General features: G+C 40.1%; 1 protein-coding gene and 1 pseudogene across 1 annotated transcript; both read left to right on the top strand.

Annotated features, from left to right (window-relative positions):
- The first annotated feature begins 625 nt into the window (after nucleotides 1-625).
- LOC125268188 lies at nucleotides 626-6,539 on the top strand (annotated as a pseudogene).
- Nucleotides 6,540-8,281: 1,742 nt separating this feature from the next.
- On the top strand, nucleotides 8,282-21,763 carry LOC125269322 (the record flags this gene model as incomplete). Its single annotated transcript, XM_048192224.1, has 11 exons — nucleotides 8,282-9,557; nucleotides 17,465-17,556; nucleotides 17,640-17,706; nucleotides 17,799-17,891; nucleotides 17,978-18,044; nucleotides 18,137-18,225; nucleotides 18,520-18,619; nucleotides 18,717-18,791; nucleotides 19,043-19,139; nucleotides 19,230-19,344; nucleotides 19,434-21,763. A coding segment is annotated over one exon (921 nt), but the record flags the coding sequence as incomplete, so codon positions are not given.
- Between the last annotated feature and the right edge of the window lie 352 nt (nucleotides 21,764-22,115).

The following is a 22,115-nucleotide window of genomic DNA, read 5'->3' as shown; positions in this document are numbered from 1 at the left end:
GACATTCTAAGACATGCCGGAAGAAAAAGACATTCTAAGACATGCCGGAAGAAAAAAACAGTTTGTAGATTTAATTTTCCAAGACCGCCATCTAGCCGCACCTTTGTAACAAGAGCTATTCAGGATAATTTGAAAGGCAATGATAGAAATGAGACCGCAAGTGCAATTTTGAAGAAAATCAAAACTGCATTGACAGATTCTGAAGTCCATTTTGATTCAACAGTTCATTTGAAAGGCAATGATAGAAATGAGACCGCAAGTGCAATTTTGAAGAAAATCAAAACCGCATTGACAGATTCTGAAGTCCATTTTGATTCAACATTTTTTTTTTCAATCCATTGGAATTAATCAAGCTGTGTTTGAAAAAGCATACAAGAAATGTTCCAAGAAGAAAAGTATCGTCTTGAAACGAAATCCAAAAGATGTTTGGGTAAACCAATATAACAAACATTTATTGCGTGCATGGCAGGGCAATATGGATATCCAATATGTCACAGATGCTTACTCAGTAGTGGTTTACATAATTAGTTACATCACAAAAGCGGAACAAGAAATGGGACTGTTGTTGCAACGTACACAAAATGAAGGTATGAATGGCAATCTTGAAGCAAGATCAGCATTAAAAATGTTGGGTAGTGTATATCTACACAACAGAGAAATTTCTGCACAAGAGGCAGTGTATCGACTAACAGGTATGCACTTGAAAGAATGCTCTCGCAAAGTCCAGTTTATTCCTATTGGAATGGACCCTGTAAAGATGAGTTTGCCTTTACGTGTTCTCCAAAACAAAGATGACCAGTCTGGTGAAGAGAGTTGTTTTTGGATGAATAGTCTGGTTGACCGGTACAAGAGTAGACCAAAAACACAACAGTTTGAGATTCTGTGTCTTGCCAGCTTTTGTTCAGAATACAGGATATTGTCAAAATCTGAGCTTTCTTCACAAAACAAATCCTCCAAAGAAAAAGTGATCAAGCTTGACAACAACTGTGGTTATATGATGCGAAGAACTCGAACCGAACCTGCAGTGGTAAGGTATCCAAGATTTTCCCTGACAAAAGATCCAGAGAAGTACCATCATTCAATGTTACAACTTCTTTTACCACATTACGAAGATTATCAGCTGAAGCCTGAGAATTTCAACACTTATGATGATTTCTACAACAATGGTGCTGTGAAATGTGGCAGTAATGTGACAAAAGTGAAAGACATGGTTGATTCTAATCGAGCAATGTTTGAAAAGGAAAGTGACAAAATAGACAGAGCTCAACAGCTCTTGGAGCAGGGTGTCGATTTGGAAGATGCTTGGGCCGCATTGTGTCCTGAAACGGAGAAACGGCGTCATGAATGTATCGAACTAATGAAGAATAACATCCTTCCTGATGAAGATGATTCTGACACACTTATTCCAGATCTTGTAGCGAACCCTCGAACTGCATTCACAATTGAGACCAGCAATGCTACAATGTCTAGAGATGAAGCATTGTCTCTACTAAGATCATTAAGCACTAAACAATCTGCAATATTTTACAAAGTTCGCAAATGGTGTCTACAAAAACTGCTTGGAGAGAACCCTGAACCATTTCGCTTGTTTGTTACTGGTGGAGCAGGCACAGGAAAAAGCCATTTAATCAAAGCAATCTACTATGAATCTTCTAGGCTCTTATCCCAGCTGTCTGAAAAGCCTGATGATAGGTGTGTGATTTTTTTTTTTTTTTTTTTTTTTTTTTTTTTTTTTATGTGCATCAACTGGAGTAGCAGCATTCAACATTGGCGCTGCCACTATCCACAACACTTTTTCAATTGGTGCTAATGTCAAACTACCGTATCAACCACTAAGTGATGACAAAATCAATTCTCTTCGTTCCAAAATGGGATGTTTGCAGATTTTGATTATGGATGAAGTATCCATGGTTGACCATCACCTTTTGTCATATGTTCATGGGAGATTGAGACAAATCAAACAAACTGGTGACTACTCCCTCTTTGGTAAAGTAAGTCTCGTAGCTGTTGGAGATTTTTATCAGCTGCCACCCGTTAAGGGAACTCCACTCTATGCTGATACAAAAGGAGTGAACCTTTGGGACAATAACGTTTTGAAATTGCTGAATTAACTCAAGTTGTTAGACAACAAGATGTATCTTTTGCTGAAACCTTAAATCGTCTGAGAGTTCGTAAAAAAAAAAAATGAACCTCTAAGCTCAAATGACATCAACATGTTGAAGCAATGTGAAACAGGAGAAGAATGCAGTGATGTTCATATATTTCCTACAAATGAAGAGGTTGATAAATACAACATTCAAAGACTAAATGAGGTTTGTCCTGACGCAATCAGTATTCGAGCTCAAGATTTTGTGAGAAATCCAAAAACTGGAAGGACTGAAGCAAAAGTTGGATTTCATACAAGAGTTTTCAACTCCTGTTTGGATAAATGTGTTTCCTTAGGTGTTGGAGCAAGAGTTATGTTAAAGAAAAACGTTGATGTTTCTTTTTTTTTTTTTTCAAGTATGTTTATTGAGCACCAAAATATAGAATGCATACAATAAGAAACAGTACCTATAAATATACAACAGTGCTCACATTTTTTCCAGTATCTCCCCCCCACACTTCCAACATAACACTATCCCTGTCCCCTACATGGGGTCCCAGACCCTGACGCCCCCCACTCCTAGATAACAAACAAAAAAAAAAAAAAAAAAAAAAAAAAAAAAAAAAAGAAAAATTAAAAAATAATAAGTAGCATTGTTGTTAGTTACACTGTATGTCCAAAGGACATAAACATTTCACTCATCAGGAATGATATTTAGAGAATCTATGATGGAAAGCAAGGGGTTCCAAGTTTTGTCAAATCTCCTCAAGGAGCCTCTAAGGGAGAACCTTAACCTCTCAAGTTTTAAGTTATGTAAAACTTCCTTAATCCATCTATCATATGATGGAGGTAAGGCTTGCTTCCAGTTAAGTAAGATCAATCGCCTAGCAAGCAGAGTACAGAAGGCCAAAGAATGTTGTGCTTCAGCTGTTAGAGTGCTGCCATGTGAAATACCAAAAAGGGCAGACAAAGGATTTGGGTTTGATATACAATGGTAGGCTGTGTGAAGAGTGTTGAAAATTTTAAACCAAAAGTCTGTTAGCTTTGAACATGACCAAAACATGTGAATGAAATCTGCAGGAGATTGGTTGCACCTATTACAGACATCTATAACATTGGGGTAGAACTTAGACAATCTGTGGTTAGTGTAGTAAGTCCTATGTATTAGTTTACATTGAATCAACCCGTGCCGTGCACAGATGGAAGAGTTATGGACTAGCTCTAGAATCTGGTCCCATTGATCTTCCTCAATGTGCCCCAAGTCCTGTTCCCATAGATCTCTGGTTTTTTGGGGGAAATTAGAGAGAGTGGAATCAAGAGCTTTAAAGATATGAGAAATAGCTCCTCTCTGATTGGGGTTTACTTTGAGAAGGGTGTCTACCAAAGTCTCTGGTGGTAGATTTGGGAAGTCAGGGTAATTTCTTTGTACAAAATGCCTAACTTGAAAGAAGCGAAAAAGGTGAGAGGCAGGGAGTTGAAATTTGGCTGATAGGACGGCGAAAGGCATGAAAATACCATTGTCATAGAGGACTTTGATAGCTGTGATACCTCTGTCGCTCCAGAGTTGAAAGGCAGAGTCCATAATAGAAGGTTTAAAACTATGATTGTGAGTTATAGGGGCAAGGATAGAGGGATGCTTCAGGCCAAAATGCTTTCTAAATTGCATCCATATTTTAAGCGATTGAGTGACTACAGGATTAGCGCTAATGTCAGTAGTTGACATTGGGAGTTGAGAGTATAACCATGATTGTAATGAGGTTTTAGAGGAAGAAAGTTCTACTTGGACCCAGGCTGGCTGAATGGCTGCGGGCTCGACTATCCAGTATAGGAGTTTTTGAATATTAGCAGCCCAGTAATAATGTAGAAAATTGGGGAGGGCCAGCCCCCCGGACCTTTTAGGGAGCTGCAATATGTTTTTCCGCATGCGCACTGGTTTATTACCCCAAAGGAAATGAGAGACTGATTTATCTACTTTGGCAAAAAACTTCTTTGAGATGAGTACGGGGATATGTTGAAATAGATAAAGAAACTTTGGGAGGATGGTCATTTTGATTAGGTTGACCCTGCCAGCTAAAGAGAGGGGCAGAGTAGACCATCTGCTAAAGTCTTCCTCGACTTTTTTAAGCAAAGGGTTGAAATTACTATTAAAAGTGCTTGCCAAGGACCTGGTGATGAAAATACCCAAATATTTGAAGCCTTGGTCCACCCACCTAAAAGGGGCTACATGGTTTGGCAGTTTACCTACAAGGTTGTTGATTGCGAATGCCTCACTCTTCCCAAAATTTAGTTTATATCCTGACAGTTGGCCAAATTGTTTTAAAATTTCTAAAATTACAGGAAGAGAGGAAGACGGGTTGGATACATACAAGAGCAAGTCATCCGCGTACAGTGACAGCTTATGTACCGTACCTTGACATGTAATGCCCTCGAATTTTTCTTCAGATTTTAGCCAGATAGCCAAAGGCTCGATGGCTATGGCAAACAATAAAGGGGATAGGGGACACCCTTGTCTCGTGCCACGGTGAAGTCGGAAAGAGGGTGAGAGCACATTGTTTGTTTGTACAGATGCTACTGGGGATGAATATAACAGTTTAACCCATGATATGAAACCTGAACCCAAACCAAATCTATCCATCATTTCAAAAAGAAACCTCCACTCTACCCTATCAAAAGCTTTCTCAGCATCCAGCGACACCAATATCTCAGGGGTGCTGGAGCTGGGCATGTTCAGAATGTTTAGGAGTCTTCTGGTGTTGTGAAATGAGTGCCTCCCCAGCATGAAGCCTGTTTGATCTGCTGAAATGATCCCTGGCAAAACCTTCTGAAGGCGGAGGGCTAAGATCTTAGCTAGAATTTTGTAATCCACGTTTAGTAATGATATAGGTCTAAAGCTACTGCAAAGTAAGGGATCTTTGTCCTTTTTTAGGAGAAGAGTAATTGTGGCATTGGTCAGGGTTGGAGGAAGTCTGCCAATTGACAGGGCTTCATTATACATATCACTTAGAACTGTAGAGAGAAGTGGGGCAAATTTCTTGTAGAATTCTACTGTGAATCCGTCTGGACCGGGCGATTTCCCACTCTGCAACGTAGTTATCGCTCCCATGATCTCTGCTGTAGAGATTGGCATAGCTAAATTCTCTGCTAGTCCCTGATCTATTTTAGGGAACTCAATAGAACTTAAACCACTTGTTGAACTGGTGTTAGGGTTATCAGAGGCATATAGTTCAGAGTAGAATTTAGAAAACGTTTCATTAATAAGCTTTGGGTCAGTGGTAGTGGTGCCTGATGAAGATATAATACTAGGAATAAACCTAGATGCTGCTGCAGCTCTAGCTTGCTGGGCAAGAAGTTTACCAGCCTTATCCCCCGACTCAAAAATTCTTTGTCTCGACTTAAGCAGTTGCATTTCTGCATCGTTTGATGTTAAAAGGTTGAATTCTGTCTGATATTGTAAACGCTTCTTATAAAGTGAGGGGTCTGGGTTATTTGCATAGCTATCATCAATTTCCAGAATTTTTTGTGCTAGCTCACTTTGTCTAGACCTGGCAGTTTTTCTGAGGTGGGCTGTGTAGGAAATTATCTGGCCTCTTAAATATGCCTTGAGGGACTCCCACAAGGTGCCCCTCGCAATGTCTGGTTTGTCATTTATTTCAAGAAATAGTTCAATGCTTGATCTTAAAGATTCCACCAGAGGGTCGTCGGCAAGCAAATTTGAGTTAAATCTCCATGGTTTAAAAAAACGGTTGTGATTGGGGAAGTTTATGTCTAGAGACGTTGGAGCATGGTCTGAGATCACAATGCTATGGTAATCGCATGATAAAACATTCGACAACAGTCTGTTATCTATAAGAAAAAAATCTATTCGAGAGTAGGTGCGGTGGACATGTGAAAAGAAAGAAAATGATTTTTTTCCAGGGAATTTGAGCCTCCATGGATCAGACATACCTAGCTCTTCTGCAAAGGACGCTAGTAGCTTGGCGGATTTAGTAAGGGAATGCGGTCTAAGAGACGATCTGTCCAAATCGGCATCTTGCACAAAGTTAAAGTCTCCCCCAATGATAATATGATGTGTTTCAATATTAGGAATAGAAGTAAAGATTTTTGAAACAAATTGCTCGTCATCCCAATTTGGTGCGTAGATGCTGGCCAGGACAACTTTAGTGTGACAGAGTGTCCCTGATACAATAACAAACCGGCCATTTAAGTCTGTAATAACATCATCTGCTTCAAATGGAATATTATTTTGGATCAAAATGGCAGCACCCCTGGCTCTTGCACTAAATTTGGAGTGATATACCTCGCTGAACCTACTCCTTTTTAAGCGCATAATCTGACTTGTAGGTAAGTGGGTCTCCTGCATAAATACAATATCTCCTTTCAAATCTTGGAGGTGGGAGATAATCTTATTTATTTTAGTAGGTTGGTTTGCCCCTTTGACATTCCATGATATGAAGCGAATGTTATTCATTGTTTGTCTACTTCCCATTGAGACAAAAGTAGATTAAAATTATAGTGTAGAATATGATGTGCTTGACCAAAAAAAAAAAAAAAAAAAAAAAAAAAAAAAAGGGTACTGCCCCCCCCCACACACACATACAAAACCACCCATCCACCCAAGCGCCCCCTCCCCCAAAACAAGTAATCTACTTATCAAAATTCTTCCGGAGCTCCTACCCCTTTAAACCTCGCACTCCACCACACGGTCATATGAACACGTTATTTAACTAATATTTCTTTCAAAACACCTCTAAATAATGACTCAGATTTTCCCCTTCCCTTCTTCCTCCCCTCTCCTTATACATTTCGTGCCAGCATGGACAGCTGAGTTATTGATACAGTCCAGAACAAAAGAAGACACTTTACTGCAACTCAGACTTGCACTCACGGGATAATCCACATTACTCATTGTCCATGTGTTGACTGTTACATAGCCCATAGTCATACTTATTTCAAACAGGGGTTACATTGAGATGTAGGTTAGAATGAAATTAAATATATGCATGTAAGTATATATATATCAACAAAAACATCACACAGAGCAATAAAACTGCCTACCTGCAAACCCATCAGACCAACTGAGAACATAATTTAACTGGGCTACCAGTCATATCCGTGCATGTGAGTACAAAGAAGAAGAAGAAAAGAGAAACGAGAGAAAAAAAAAACAAAAAAAACCCCAGAGTCAAGAGTACCATGAGTAGCAAGATGCCTCTTGTAGGGATCAGTCACCACTTGCGATCAATGATCCGGATTTCTGGTATGATGCCAAAAACTGTTGAGCTTCCTTCACTGAGAAGAGGCGTCGTCTCTCCCCGTCATCAGTCTTAATAAACAGTCGCGCTGGATATAGCAGTGACGGCTTGAGTTTGAGCGTAAACAGCTGACGCATGACTTCTTTGTACTCAGCTCGTTGGTCCATCACCTCAGGACAGTAATCGTCGTATAAGTACACTGACTTGCCATCGTATTTTAGGTCGTCTCGCTTCTTGCGGGCAGCGCGAATTACCATGTCTTTGGTCTGAAATTTATGGAAACAAATGATCACGGCTCTAGGTTTACCCCCTTCCGCCGGTTTGGGTCTCAGCGCACGGTGAGCCCTATCAAGCTCCGGTGGAGAAGTCAGCACATCTTGGCCCAGTATGTCCATCAGGAGATTAGAGAAGAATACTGTTGGTCGTGTTCCCTCCACAGATTCAGGTATCCCGATGAGACGCACGTTGCACCGTCTGCTTCTCCCCTCCAGGTCAGTAATTTTGGCTTTCAATTTAGCGTTGTCATCGGCCAAGTTGGAAAGCTGAGATTCCAGTGACTGCATTTGATTCAGCCCAGATTCCAGGTCAGAAATACGTTGTTCGTGATTAGCGATCGTGGTCTGCACACCGTCTAATTTCGCGTCAATGACCGCGAGTTTGTTTTCAAATCTGACGGACAGTGAGTCAGGCTTCGTTAACAAGTCTGCGCGCAGTTCCGCTAGCATGTTAGCCAAAGTAGCATTGTCGATAGCAGAGTCCGGTGATGCAAGTTCTTTCTTTGATTGTTTGGCGGCTTTAGACATAGTTGCTGGCTAGGACTGTCCAACTACTATTTAAAAGGCAGTTATAGCGAGGTTAAGATTAAACTGACTGAATAATACCAAAAATAGAGATTGTGTGGTCGGAGCTTGGAAAAACACCGCTACTCCATCCCACTCGCTAACCGGAAGTCAACGTTGATGTTTCTGATGGACTTGTCAATGGAGCCTTTGGTACAGTTGTTCACATCAGCAGAAGTCAAAAACAGCAAGATGAGGATGATGTTGATGATGATTTTCCATCAGCTATTCATGTGGAATTTGATGATCCAAATGTGGGTAAAATTCAGAGATCCAAACAACGACACACATTTTCCCGAAATTCTACTGTAATCGAAGTGCAAGAAGATCAAGTCACAAATGACGGTGGTTTAAGACGTCAATTTCCACTTAGATTGGCATGGGCATGCACGGTTCACAAAGTGCAAGGACTCACAGTAGATAAAGCTGTCGTATCACTTGAGAAGATCTTTACTTCAGGACAAGCATATGTTGCAGTGAGTTGTGTGAGGACTCTCAATGGACTAATAATTCAAAACTTCAAGGAGTCTGCCATATACTGTAATGATAAAATTGAGTTGGCAATGAAATGCATGCCAAAATTTCCATTGGAAAATTACAGTTTCACCAAGACACCTGGTATATTTACAATTGCTCTTCATAATGTACAAAGTCTTCAAGCTCATGTTCAAGATATTCAAGCTCACAGACAACTTATGAATGCAGATTGTATTTGTTTAACTGAAACATGGCTAAAAGTTGAAGATGAAGTGCAGATACCGGGATTTATCTTCAAGCATAATCCAAGAGCTAGATGCTATGACAACAGTACTCCACTTTTCACCAATTTAAAACGACAGCGAGGAGGTGGAGTTGCACTTTACTCTTGTGAAAACCTGCTTGCTCAAGTTGTCATTCCAGAACCTTGCAATTTGGAATGTCTATACTTCTCAGTTCCACATATCAGTTTGAATGCTGCTCTGCTATACAGGCCTAATTCATATCAAATTGACATGTTTCGACAAAATGTTACATGTCATTGCTGAGCTGGAAAAACATCCAGGAAAGAAAGCAATTATGGGAGACTTCAATGAGGATATCTTAACAACATCTTCAATTGCAACATTAATGGAACTCCATGGATACAGTCAACATGTGCAATATCCTACAACTGAAAAAGGCACATTAATAGACCATGTCTACATTAAAGATGCAGAGCATGTTACAACTGAAATTGTCACAACATATTACAGTTATCATGAAGCAGTACTAGTTTCAGTAAGGTAATATATTGATGTTTCTGATGCAATTTAACTGCTTTCTTTTCTTTGTCCCTACCATGCTACACTCACTCTGAGATTGAGATCCCCAAAGTCCTGTACAAGTTTGCAAATAGAAAAGGTACGTTATTAGACTATCAGACTGTTCACTCTTTTTTATATATATATAATTTTTTTTGAAGATGCAGCTGTTTAATTCCTGAAAGTGTATTAGTGTTACAAAACTCAAGTAAGGTAATATATCTGAATGATGCAACACACTGAACTGAGAAATTTGTATCACCACATTGTATTATTATTATTATTATTATTATTATTATTATTATTTTTTTTTTTTTTTTTATACCATGTCACACCCATCTCGAGATTCTAAGTTCCACGGAGTCCTGGCCATTCCATACCAAGTCCTATTTAATGACAGTCATGCACAATCCTACATCTCCCATAACTGCTCTTCTTTCTGGAGCTCCAAAGCTCATCCAGCCAAGGTTTCTGTCAAATTCAATTGATGCTTTTTTTTTTATCTTTTTTTTTTTTTTTTTTTTTTAAGACCGTTTTCAATTTTTAGCTGAAATGTTGTTTTCAATCAAATTTCTGCTATAGCCAAAGCCATCCAAACAACACTGTGAATGCTTCCTATGCTGTTTGGAAGCATCCAAAGACTGCCTGCATTCCTCCAGTTGTTTCATAACAACGCAATGAAGTTAATATAACTACATGAAAACATGTAGAAACATGTAGAAAAGCCCACATAAAGTAAGTTGACATGCTTGTCCTTGTGTACATTAAAGTTTAAAACATTAAGCAATGCCTTTTAAAATATTTTAATCAACTAACAATATTTTCAGATTCACTGAATAAGCTTATACAAAAATGTACTGTTCTCGCTGAGGTGTAACAACTCCAACTAAACAGTGAGCTAAACTCTCTCTATTCATGAACATGAAGAAATCCTGAATTCTTGTATGCAGATTTATTTTCTTCACATCGTACTGAATCCATACATATGAAATGAATGACCAAAACGAGAGAGTGAGAACTAGAAAACAAACAGCAAAATACTGTAATTAGCTAAGCCATTTAGCTTTCATAAACATTACTTTTACAGCACAAAATCAAATGCTTAAAAGTTAACTTAGTCAGAACAAAGATTATATACATACAAGTGATGCTTCTGCTGGGGAATCAACGTGCAGGAAGAATTTTCTCTGAAGAAATGACTGTCTGCATTTTTCTAGTTTTTTTTCCTTCCGGTATTAGCTCAGTAAACAACCGTCAAAATAAAAGTCTCCATGAAACTGAAAGTATACCAAATTAAAAGCATAAAATTTAAACTTAAATGCCTGAAAGGCAGAACACTCCCCGTCTGACCATAAAGGTCACTATTAACTACTAAATGTCTCTGAACATTCAGTCATTGGGCAGAAGAAGAACTACTTCTGACACTGGTCGCAAGAACACCTTCGCAGAACCTTGATTTGATGTCCTGAGCTCCACCTTCCTTACTTTACCATCTCTGCCAGGGAAGACAGCTGTGATCCTCGCCATAGGCCACGCATTACGTGCAGCTTGACTATCCTTCAGGAGTACAATGTCCCCTTCTTTTAGATCCCTTTGAGAATGTCTCCATTTCTTGCGGATTTGCAGGGTAGGGAGGAACTCCTAACGCCAGCGATGCCAGAATCTGTCGGCGAAAGCTTGAACTTGTTTCCATTGTCTGCTGAGAAGATCCCTGTCTGTGAAGTCTCCGTGCGGTGGGGCAACCCCAACCTTCTGGGTAAGTATCATTGCAGGAGACAATATGAACGGTGACTCTGGGTCAGTGGAGACTTGAACAAGAGGCCTGCCATTGATTATCGCAGTCACTTCCATCATGAATGTGCACAGGAAACGTGGGTAAGTTGGATGTTCTCTTGAAGCAGGATTGCATCGAGGATCCGTCTTGATAGGCCTATCATACGTTCCCATGATCCACCCATATGGGACGCATGAGGAGGATTAAACACCCATGAGCACCCTTGTTGACTCAAGAAGTTCTGCACTTTGAAGTCAGGTTGTTGTTGGCTTAATCCCAGTTCCTTTGCAGCGGCCACAAAGTTTGTTCCGCAGTCCGATCTTATCTGCTTTGCAGGTCCTCGTATAGCGAAGAACCGTCTCAATGCATTGATGCAACTTGACGTGTCTAAGGATTCAATGATCTCGATGTGCACAGCTCGGGAGCTCATACAGCAGAAGAGCATCGCCCATCTTTTACTTTGGGCCTGTCCACCTCTTGTACGCCTGGAGATGATCTGCCATGGTCCGAACACATCCACTCCTACATAGGTGAAGGGTGGACATGTGTACAAGCGTTCTGGAGGCAGGTCTGCCATAAGTTGTTCCTCTGTTCTTCGACGTAACTTCCGACACACTACACATTTGTGCAAAACAGAGGCAATAAGTCGTTTTCCACCTATGATCCAGAAGCCTGCTGCTCTCAGGGCCCCTTCTGTGAAGTGGCGGCCTTGATGCTTCACCTCTTCATGATACTGTCGCACCAACAGGAGCGAAAGGTGGCTGGTCTTGGGCAAAATGATGGGGTTTTTTACCTGAGTGCTCAAGTCAGCGTGTTTTAATCTGCCACCAACACGCATCAGATCACCTTCAAGAACAGGTCTGAGCTTGTGAAGATAACTGTCCTTGGTTACAGCTTGTCCGAGCTCAAGAACTGTGAGCTCTTTTGCATAAACCTCTTCCTGAGCTGCTCTGATGATGATGTGTCTTGCCTGAGACAACTCACCCACAGTACGTGGAACATTGCAGTGATGCCACCCTTTACACTCACTGGACTGGTTATGTCTGAAAGTGCTAGCTATGTGGATGAGTAGGGCAATAGCCCTGATGAGGGAGTGCATACATGAAAAACGCTGAAACCGCATGGCGGTAAGGCCTCGGTTTTGAGTCTGAGTAAGAAAACTACTCACTTCAGGTCGTATCTCCATGTCTGATTCTGGGTTAACAAGTCCAAACGTCCTGCTTGTATTTGTGTCAGATGGATTTGGTTTGTGTAAAAAGGCTGGTCCAGTGAACCACATAGTCTTTGTCAGTTGGGACGCAGGAACTGACCTGGATGCGTGGTCAGCAGGGTTGTCCTCTGTATTGACATAGAACCATTGGTTAGGTCTTGTTGATTGACAAATTCGTCGGACTCGATTATGAACGTAGACGTAGAAGCGTTTTGTTTGATTGTAAATGTATCCAAGCACGACCTTGCTGTCACAATAGAACTTGATCTCATCAAGTTTCAGGTCCAGTTCATCTTGGATGAGTTCGGCGACTTCTACGGCTAATACTGCGGCACACAATTCCAACCGAGGAATGGTAGGTTCGGACTGTGGTGCCAGCTTAGCCTTCCCTAAAATGAATCCTACTTCGACTTGTCCCTCAGCTTGAATAGTCCTAAGATATGCCACAACTCCAATGGCTTTTGTGGACGCGTCAGAGAACACACATAGCTCTGTGTGTACAGCATTGGAAAGTGACATTGCTGTGTATGAACGTGGGATATGCAGCTTACTTAAGTCATGGAGTGACTCTCGCCATGCCTCCCATTGCTTCAACTTTTGTTCTGGAAGAGGAGCATCCCAGTCACTTGTGTTGACACTGAATTCCCTCAAGAGACTTTTGCCTTCAATAGTCACCGGTGCGACCATACCTAACGGATCGAAGACACTATTCACAGTTGACAGAACTCCCCTGCGAGTAAATGGTTTCTTGTCTTTTGAGACTTTGAATGTGAAAGTATCTGTCATTGTCTCCCACAGCAGTCCCAAACTGCGTTGCGCTGGTGTAACTTCACCGCTTAGGTCAAGGTCTTTCAGAACAGCTCTGTCCTCTGGTGCAAAGGCCTGAAGAACAGCTTCACTGTTTGAGGCAAACTTGTGAAGCCTCAGATTCGATTCACTGAGAGAGGTCTGCGTTCTCTGTAGCAGACTGATGGCTTCAGCTTCAGTAGGCACACTGATGAGCCCGTCATCTACATAAAAATGACGTTCAACAAACTGGACTGTGTCTTTTCCATATTTATGTGCACCTTCATGGATGGCTCTCCTTAATCCGTAGATGGCTATGGATGGTGACGGACTGTTGCCGAAAACATGAACCCTCATCCTGTAGTCGATAATGTCCTTAGACATGTCATTGTCTCTGTACCACAAAAACCTCAGGTAGTCCCTGTGGTCTCTGCGGACAAGAAAACAGTGGAACATCTGCTGTATGTCAGCGATCACTGCTACCTGTTCCTTACGGAAGCGGATCAGCACCCCAATGAGTGAGTTATTGAGGTCTGGGCCTGACAGAAGAACGCCATTTAGAGATGTGCCGAAATACTTTGCGCTGGAGTCAAACACCACGCGGATGTTTCCAGGCTTTTGAGGGTGGTAGACTCCAAAAATAGGCAGGTACCAACACTCTTCATTCTTCTCCAGTGGAGGAGCCACTTCTGCATGTCTGTTGTCAATTATTTTCTTCATGAATTCTCTGAACTGGTCTCTCATCTCAGTTTTCCTCCGCAGTGTTTTCTCCAAGGAGGCGAAGCGAGTAAACACCTGTTCGCGGTTGTTGGACAAGCGTTGACGGGGAACTCTAAAGGGGAGAGGAGCGACCCAGTTGTTTGACGCATCTCTATACATTTCTTGGTCCATGATTTCCAAAAAGACTGTGTCCTCCATGGACTGGGCGGGTTTGTTGTCGGACTCAGTCTCGCTGAAAACATGTAGTCCAAGGGCCTCCAATGATGCCTTGTGTGGTTTGTTCTTCTGCCTTTTGCCATGGAACACATCTTCAGTCGTCTTCATGAAGCCTTTACATGGTCTCAGAATAGAGGGTCGGCCATTCTCTAGCACACTTGTCTTGAATGCACTCACATCTGGTTTGTGTGCATTTCCTAGGCACACGTCTCCTACCAAGACCCATCCCAAATCCAGTCTTTGTGCAAAGGGGGCGTCGTGAGGTCCGCTCACCTGCTGTCGGACTTTATGGACTCTCACAATGTCTCTGCCTAGCAAGAGAAGGATTTCCGCCTTGGGGTCGAGTTTTGGTATGTGTGCCGCTACACTTCGTAGATGTGGATGATGATGGGCTGCATCAGGCGTCGGTATTTCAGAGCGATCAATGAGAATGTCATTACACTCAATTAGCGGCGGTAGCAACAGACTAGTCTTCCCATCAAGCGATTCTACCTGGAAACCCTCTGCCTTCCTACCGGATGTCTCAACCAATCCGGCACAGGTCTTCAGTGCATAGGGGAATGGTTGGCCCTTGATGTTGAAAAGCTCAAAAAACTCTGAACGCACCAGCGAACGGTTACTTTGATCATCCAAAATAACGTACATGTTGGTTGCCTTTTCACGTTGACCTTGAGGGTATATTCGTACCAAACAGATCTTCGAGCAGGATCTTGCGGTACGACCTGGACCACATACTTGGGTGCAGTGCGAGGAGATGGCTGTGCTGTCGCTAACATGTTCCTCTTCCTCCCCGCCATTGTCTGGTGGGGGTGTAGGCCTCCTGTAAACTTGAAGTGGTGGACCTGGATGCATAGCAGCATGATGTCGCTCGCTGTTGCATTCCAGACACTTTACTGCTGCTTTACAGTCTCTTGCTAGATGACTAACTGATATACAGCACTTAAAACAAATTCCATTCTCCTTCAGAATGCTCTTTCTTTCTTCAAGAGACTTCCCTCTAAATACTCTGCATTTCCTTAGCGAATGTGGTTTGTTGTGAATGGGACAGTTTTTCTCTGGCCCACCGAGCCTTCTCTCAGGTGAGTTCGCAGGTGGGTCTTTACTTGAAGAGATGTTTGTCTTGTGAACGGATATTCTTCCTCTATAATTATTTAAGACTACCCTGTCTGATTTCGGTCCGTTATTGCTGGCATATAAAAGGATGAAACTGGGATCGTTCCTCCGCTGTGCTTCGTCGCAGATGAAATCGGCAAAGTAATCAAATGGAGGGAAGTAGCCATTATTGTCTTCCTTAAATTTTGAGCCAACTGAGAGCCATTTCTCCTGTAGCCCATGAGGGAGTTTCTCCACGATGGGCCCAATGCCTCTGGCGGTATCCAAGTAGGCCAATCCTGTGAGGTAACCTTCTTCTCTGGCACCCTGGATTTCCATAAGAAGATCGCCTAAGTCTCTCAGCTTCCCGTAATCTTTAGCTGATATTCTTGGGAATTCATCCAATCTCTTAAAAAGAGACTTCTCCATTATTTCAGGTGCAGCGTAGCACTCCTGGAGGCGATCCCAGGCCTTTTTAAGTGCTACATCTGGGTTCCCGACATGCACAGAGCGAATCCTTTTGATATGTTTCATGGACTCTGGTCCGAGCCATTTAATCAGCAAATCTAACATTTCAGTGGAGGTGAGTCCTAAGCCTTCAGTAGCATCGCTAAAGGATGACTGCCATGCTAAATAATTTTCAGGTTTATCATCGAATCGGTAGAGACTTGTACTCACTAAATCACGACGAGCCAGGTATCGTGCCAGGTGTTCTGTTTCAGGTATTACACTTGAGATGGGTGATGCATACACAGGCACGTATGATGATGCTGTTGCTTTAAGTGGTGATTTGTGAGGATGTTGTGGTGTCTTGGGTTTTGCGGGGTGTCCGCTGTCTCTAGCAGGTGTTGTGTGAAGTCCGCCGCCTCTAAAGGGTGATGCATGACATCCATATCTTACCAGACCCGCATGACCTCCAATAAGTGGTGTACTACTTTTGGTTTCATTCTTGAATTTAGCATGGTTGCTGAAAAATGGCTTTGCAGGCGCTGTATTATACGCAGATGGTCTGTTAAGGGTTTTTTTTACACCTCTTCTTGCCCATCCACTAACTGTAGTTTGCTTTCTACTGGAGGATTCCATGTGACATAGCTCCCTTCTGACAATGTTACCTCAGGTAATGTCGCATGTGCAGATGGTTGAGTTTGTGGTACGTTATGTCCAGCTTGTGCTTCAACATATTCATTAGTGCGCGTTTCAATTTCATTTTGTAAATTTGCTTGAGAAGATACATCAGTCTTGATTGAACCTTCTATATCTAGCTCGGCTGCTTCTAATGCTTCAGCTTGGGCAATAGCCGCAGCTGCCTCTCTTTGAAGTTCATGTGCGCCTAATTCGGCTTCCAGCTTTGCTTTTCCTAATTGTAGCTCTGCTTCCCTCTCTGCCCTTTGTACCTTCAGCTTCGCTTCTTTCTCGGCAAACGCTGCTCGTGCTTTCGCCGCCTCTGCTTTAGCGCGCGCCTTTACTGCCGCGCTCGACGCTGACGAATGAGAGCTCTTTGATCTCCTTGTGCGCGTAGAAGCATTGTCATTCCTTTCTGATTCCATTTTAATCTTTCTTGCTTCTCACGACGTTGGAACTTCAGCTGGATTACACTTTTCTCACTGTACTGTTCTCGCTGAGGTGTAACAACTCCAACTAAACAGTGAGCTAAACTCTCTCTATTCATGAACATGAAGAAATCCTGAATTCTTGTATGCAGATTTATTTTCTTCACATCGTACTGAATCCATACATATGAAATGAATGACCAAAACGAGAGAGTGAGAACTAGAAAACAAACAGCAAAATACTGTAATTAGCTAAGCCATTTAGCTTTCATAAACATTACTTTTACAGCACAAAATCAAATGCTTAAAAGTTAACTTAGTCAGAACAAAGATTATATACATACAAGTGATGCTTCTGCTGGGGAATCAACGTGCAGGAAGAATTTTCTCTGAAGAAGACGTTTTTTTTTTTTTTTTTTTTTCTTTTCCTTCCGGTATTAGCTCAGTAAACAACCGTCAAAATAAAAGTCTCCATGAAACTGAAAGTATACCAAATTAAAAGCATAAAATTTAAACTTAAATGCCTGAAAGGCAGAACAAAAAATATCCACTACTGACAAACGGTAAGCTAAGTGTCTACCTTACTTCCAAAATGTATTTTTGAGTAGATCCTTTACTTTTACCAAGCAGTCAATGTTCAATGAATGATATCTTTTCAGATTTCTGTACTGAAGCCATAACTTCCCCTATATACCTATGAGATTGTTCTCCATGAATTGTTTTTATAAAGTAGCACACAACTGATAAAAAGGTAAATTGATTTGTATGTCTACAAAACTTAAACTGATACTTTACTTTGAGCACTGATTAACCTCCTAACAATACACTTTTCAGATTTATGCAACAAATCAATGTTTCCAAGGTCCACAAATGCCTATAAATATCCACTACTGGCAAAAAGGTAAGCTAACACTGTCTACATTATTTCCAAATTGTTTTGTGTAAATCCTGTACCTTGAAGCGGTTCATGTTCAATGAATGTAATCTTTGCAGATTTCTGAAATGCACTGAAGTCATGCCTTCCTCCATATACCCATAATGAGATTCTGTACTCCATTTATAAAACCGTGCACAACTGACAAAAAGGTAGATTTAATTGTATAATGTCTACAAAACTTAAACGGACACTTTACTTCAAGCACTAAATAACCTACTAACAATACACTTTTCAGATTTGTGCAACAAATAAATATTTCCAAGGTCCACAAACTCATACAAATGTCCACTACTGGTAAAAAGGTAAGTGTCTACATTACTTCCAAAATGTATTTTTTGTGTAAATCCTTTACTTTTACCAAGCAGTCCATATTCAATGAATGCTATCTTTTCAGATTTCTGAACTGAAGCCTTAACCTCCTCTATATACCCATGAGATTGTTCTCCAGGAATTTTTATAAAGCAGCACAAAACTGATAAAAAGGTAAATTTAATTGTATAATGTCTACAAAGCTTAAACTGATACTTTACTCTGAGCACTGATTAACCTACTAACAAATACACTTTTCAGATTTGTGCAACAACTCAATGATATTATAAGGTCCGCAAACTCTTATTCAAATGTCTACTTAAAAAAAAAAAAAAAAAAAAAAAAAAAAAAAAAAAAGGTAAGGTAAGCTTATTAACACTTTTCTACATTAATTGCAAAATGTTAACCCCTAAAATGTAAACCCTTGACTTTACATTCATTGAACATGATCTACTTTAATCTCTGCAGATGTCTAAAATGAACTGAAGTCATAACTTCCTCAATATACCAATGACAAGATTTTCTGCTCTATGAACTTCTATAAAAGAGGTGCACAACTGACAAAAAGGTAAAGTAAATTGTATAATGTCTACAAAACTTAAACTGACATTTTACTTCAAGCACTAAATAACCTACTAATTAATCTACTAATGGTACACTTGCAGATTTGTGCTGCAACTCTACTACTGTTATTCTGAAGTCTACAAACTCCTATACAAATGTCCACTACTGACAAAAAGGTAAGCTAACAGTGTCTACATCAGATGCAAAATATTGGATTGTGTAAACCCTTCACTTATGAAGATCAATGTTTATCAAATGTAATATATTAAAATTTCTGAAATGCACTGGTCATAACTTTCTCCATATACCCATCACAAGATTGTGATGCTTTGCTTTACGAATTCCTATAAAGTGTACAACTGATAAAAATGTAAAGTTCATTTCATGTCTGTAAATCTGAAATTGGTGTTTTTTCCTTCAAGCACAGATCCATCTACTAATGGTACACTTTCAGATTTGTGCACTAATATATTATATTCTGAGGTCCACAAACTTCTAAACAAATGTCCACTACTAACAAAAAGGTAAGCTAACAGACTGTCTACATTATTTGTAAAATGTTTTGTGAAGCCTTGACTTTTTTTTTTTGTTTGTTTTGTTTTTTTTTTGTTCAGTGAATGTGAATTTTCAGATTCCTGAAATGCACTGAAGTCATTACTTCTCCATATACCATCATAAGATTCTCTGCTCCATGAACTCCTATAAAGAAGTGTAAAACTGATTAAAAAGGTATTGTACAATTTAATATATTCCAAGTTGTTGCTGAAAAAATAATTTTGTAATAACTTTTATAGCTTTCCCCTCTTACTAATCAACAGCAACGTCAACTTTCAATTCACAAAATGTCCTAAAAGAACTCTAAACTGATGCAGGCAGTCAACAGTCCGTGATGTTATTTTAAAAATGAATACATAATCTCCACAGTAACAATGTTGAATGGATGGCATGTACTATATTTGGCCTATGTATACTTGCTTAAATATGTGCCAGCCAAAGGAGGATGGCCTGCCCCTGCTGAGTCTGGTTCCTCCCAAGGTTTCTTCCATTACCACTCTGCTGATTATGCTCCACAACTATGTCCATGATGTCTTATTATTTTGCCCATGATGTTCCACCTTACGATCTATGGGAGTTTTTCCTTGCCACTGTCGCCTTTTGGCTTGCTCACTGGGGTTTAAGGCACAATTTTATGTGTAAAGAATGTAATAAAAACACATTGATTCAACTTGGTCTCTAGTTATATACCATTTACTCTATCAAATTCCTCTGTGTTGAATGTATGTAGACACTACTTGGTGTATTAATTGCACGTCCTACACATTAACTTGGTGCCTTTTATAAAAGTAGTTCATAAAAGTGGTCCTTACAGGGTAGAACATTTAAATGATTTTCATTTCATTTGTAGTAGGCTGTTAAAGTAATTTTATTTGGAAATGCTAAAATGAGTAAGTGATTGTCTTTAGGACAGCAGTTAAAATATTGACCCACCTGAATGGTTATGAACTTGTAGTATTTCTTGCATGGAAAGTATACTTTACACTTAGGAATAAAATGTATAATTGTGTTTGATCAGTGATGCTATCCTTGGAACAAAATTATGTAATTTGCCAAAGTGGCCATGGGAAATGGTTGATCCTTTGACTACACGTTGGTGTTATTTAAAGTATTTTTTTATTTCTAACATGGCATATACAAAAGCCAGAGCAACTAACAAAATGGGTTTACTTTGAAGACCACCAACATCTAACCATACCCTTTTGCTCTCTATTTTACACACAATGCCAAAAAGAGATATGAAGATAAGACTTATCACACTAAGATGGAGTATTTAACTACAGGAACTTAACCAATTTATGTCAAGTCTGACTTTTAATAATTCTGTTTGCAATGTAAGCAAAAACTGTTTAAAAAATGACCAGAAGCTAAGATGAAAATAGAAATAAGACTAGTACAATACTTACTGGGATAATAAAGGAATTGAAATGACACGGTACAAACAATTTTAATAAGCCCCACATGGGACTCAAACCCACAGTCTATGGATCTGGTTACTGACACTCAAGTCATTGCGACACTGGGTAGACGCTTACACGTGCCTGTCAAGCTACAGTAGACTATGTAAGAATGAACTCAAAGCTTTTATTAAAAAACAAACAAAAAAAAACCGCATGTTATACTTAACTTTAATTTAGATCATTATGTAGTTCAACGTGCTGTAGCTGCAGAGCAAAATAAGCAGAAATTGAAATAACATGGAAAACAGCTAGTTCAGAATTACAGGTGAGAATAAACTCAATGTAGAGAAGTTTAAATGAAAATGAACAGTGTGAATGTAAACAGCACAGCAAACAGAGCAGCACTGCAAGCAGAGCAGCACTGCAAACAAAACAGCACAGAAAGCTGAGCAACACAGCAAGCAGAGCAACACTGCAAACAGAAGCACACCAAGCAGAGCAGAATATCAAACAGAGCAGCACTGCAAACAGCATTTCAAGCACTCAAATGTCTTGAGTTTCAGAAATTGAATGTACACGAAAGACAGCTGGTTCAAAAGTAGAGGTAAGAGTGAGCTCAAAATGACCAGAAGCTGAGATGAAAATGAACACAGAATTAACAAAAATAGATTTATCTCTAATTAAAAGAAGAAAGACTACTAAAATACTTATTGGGATAATAAAGGAATTGAAATGACAACATTACAAACAATTTTATAAAGTTGCCCCAGACGGGACTCGAACCCACAGTCTCTTTGTCATGTGTCTGTCACTCAACACTTTGCGCCACTGGACAGCAGTGTCACGCAGTTGTTGGAGTTCAGTAGTTCATGAGAATGAACTCACAATGAAGAATTTTTATAAAAATGCACCATATGTTACATTTATAAATTTTAGTTTAGATCATTCTCAGAAACATTCAATATCAGGAACAGAAGCAATTTGTACAAAATAACCAATTAGCATGCTAAGCTAATTAGCATAAGACAACAAACACAAGCAAGGTCAAATTCAGAGAGGAATATCTCAGGAACGGTAGGGAACATCAAAAATCCGTTCAGTCATTACTGTGCAGCTCGGTCCAAAGATCACCTGAGCTGATTTTGGACAAAATTTAACAAAATTTGTAGGAGGAGTAGCGAAAAAACTGTTTTTCATTTATTTCAATATGGCGGACAGGTACATTTAAGGAAAATGACAAATGACACATTGTCGGAATCGGCATAAGCCAGGGAATAAAATGACATGAAGCATACACATTTTGGAAAATGTTTTCAAAAGTTATAAGCATTTTTGAAATAATCCTTACATCTGTGGAACAATAGGTGGCGCTGTGTTGAAACTTCTTAGGTACCTGCAGGACCTTCTAAAGGTCATACGTACCAATTTTGGTGAAGATATGTCAAATTGTTTAAAAGATATTGCAATTTATGACAAAATTCAAAATGGCGGACATGCGTATCATCTGATGTTGACAAAATCTATATCCTCGGATTCGGCATGGCC

The sequence above is a fragment of the Megalobrama amblycephala genome, linkage group LG5 (genome assembly GCF_018812025.1).
Source record: "Megalobrama amblycephala isolate DHTTF-2021 linkage group LG5, ASM1881202v1, whole genome shotgun sequence".
In the NCBI taxonomy this organism is placed as follows: domain Eukaryota; kingdom Metazoa; phylum Chordata; class Actinopteri; order Cypriniformes; family Xenocyprididae; genus Megalobrama; species Megalobrama amblycephala.
The sequence above is the reverse complement of the archived record's forward strand: the minus strand, read 5'-3'. Positions and strand labels throughout refer to the sequence as shown.